Genomic DNA, 1028 nt, shown 5'->3' with positions numbered 1-1028 from the left:
CAGGAAAAAAAAGCATGAAAAAGTGTTGCATTGAGGGACTGACCTTTATCACAGTTTGATAAAGGATTCGGGAAGATGCTGTGGATCCTTACTTTTGAAAAATGAAGCCTATGTATAATTTTGAACTGTATAAGACAATGTCTCGTATTATTGGAGCAGGAGTGTATGTATTTCAAAGATTCCTCCCAAATGTCATTAGGAATATGGATACCCATGTCCTTCTCCCAACTATAGTTAAACATATTTAACAAACCTTTTTGTGGGTGAAATGATACCATGTCAGGATGGAGGAGGAGGCCAACTCTAAAAGTGGCGAGTCGTGTTTGCCCCCCCCTTCTCGGTCCAGTGTTCTGTCTGAACATCCTTAACCTGAAAAATTAACAAAAAGTGCAAAATGTAAACCGTTTCAATAATGTTTAATGGTAAAAGCCACAAGCCTGTATTTGGACGATGGGTTTTATGTATAATTGGAAATGAAATGTCTCAGAAACAAACTCTTCTGACAAACGTCAACAAAATGAAATAAAAGTACACTAATTAAACTTTTTACCTTCCACAAACCACTGAATACACTTTCAAAACGAGGACCATGCCCATCTAGGAGGCGGGAAGAGTCTACCGTTTCATGCATCTTTAGTAACCCACCCCATGCTAACTAATTTAACATTGACGTTAATAAATATTTAACACTGAGCAGCTGAAACGTTTTAAATGAGTGCAGTTCTGTATTTCGCCATGTGACTAAAATGTTTCTAGCCTATGTGTCATTTCACCGCATGGCATTTTTGCTAAGTTAGTTTGCTAAATATGTTATATTAATGTTAACACACACACACACACACACACACACACACACACACACACAAAGGCAGTGAAATACAAATTAACTGAGACACCACGGAATATTTTATTTAATCTATAACATGGTTTATAGTGACTCTGGCAACAGTTTACAGTTTATTATGGTTAATTTCCCATGTTCCCTTGGATCAGAGAGGCTCCGAAATCAGGGTAGCAGCTGTCGCCAT

The 1028-nt window shown here is 37.6% G+C and overlaps 1 protein-coding gene across 1 annotated transcript in view; it reads right to left on the bottom strand.

The window, feature by feature from the left end:
- The window catches only part of LOC116696228 (uncharacterized), a 6400-nt gene that overhangs the window by 3187 nt on the left and 2185 nt on the right, over positions 1 to 1028 (bottom strand). The window contains exon 2 of the mRNA XM_032527056.1: positions 254 to 369. Coding sequence (XP_032382947.1) covers positions 254 to 369 — 116 coding nt within the window. The remainder of the gene's footprint in view (positions 1 to 253; positions 370 to 1028) is intronic.

This window comes from Etheostoma spectabile, chromosome 9 (genome assembly GCF_008692095.1).
Source record: "Etheostoma spectabile isolate EspeVRDwgs_2016 chromosome 9, UIUC_Espe_1.0, whole genome shotgun sequence".
Classification (NCBI taxonomy): domain Eukaryota; kingdom Metazoa; phylum Chordata; class Actinopteri; order Perciformes; family Percidae; genus Etheostoma; species Etheostoma spectabile.
Note: the sequence above shows the minus strand (reverse complement) of the source record. Positions and strands in the feature narration are given on the sequence as shown.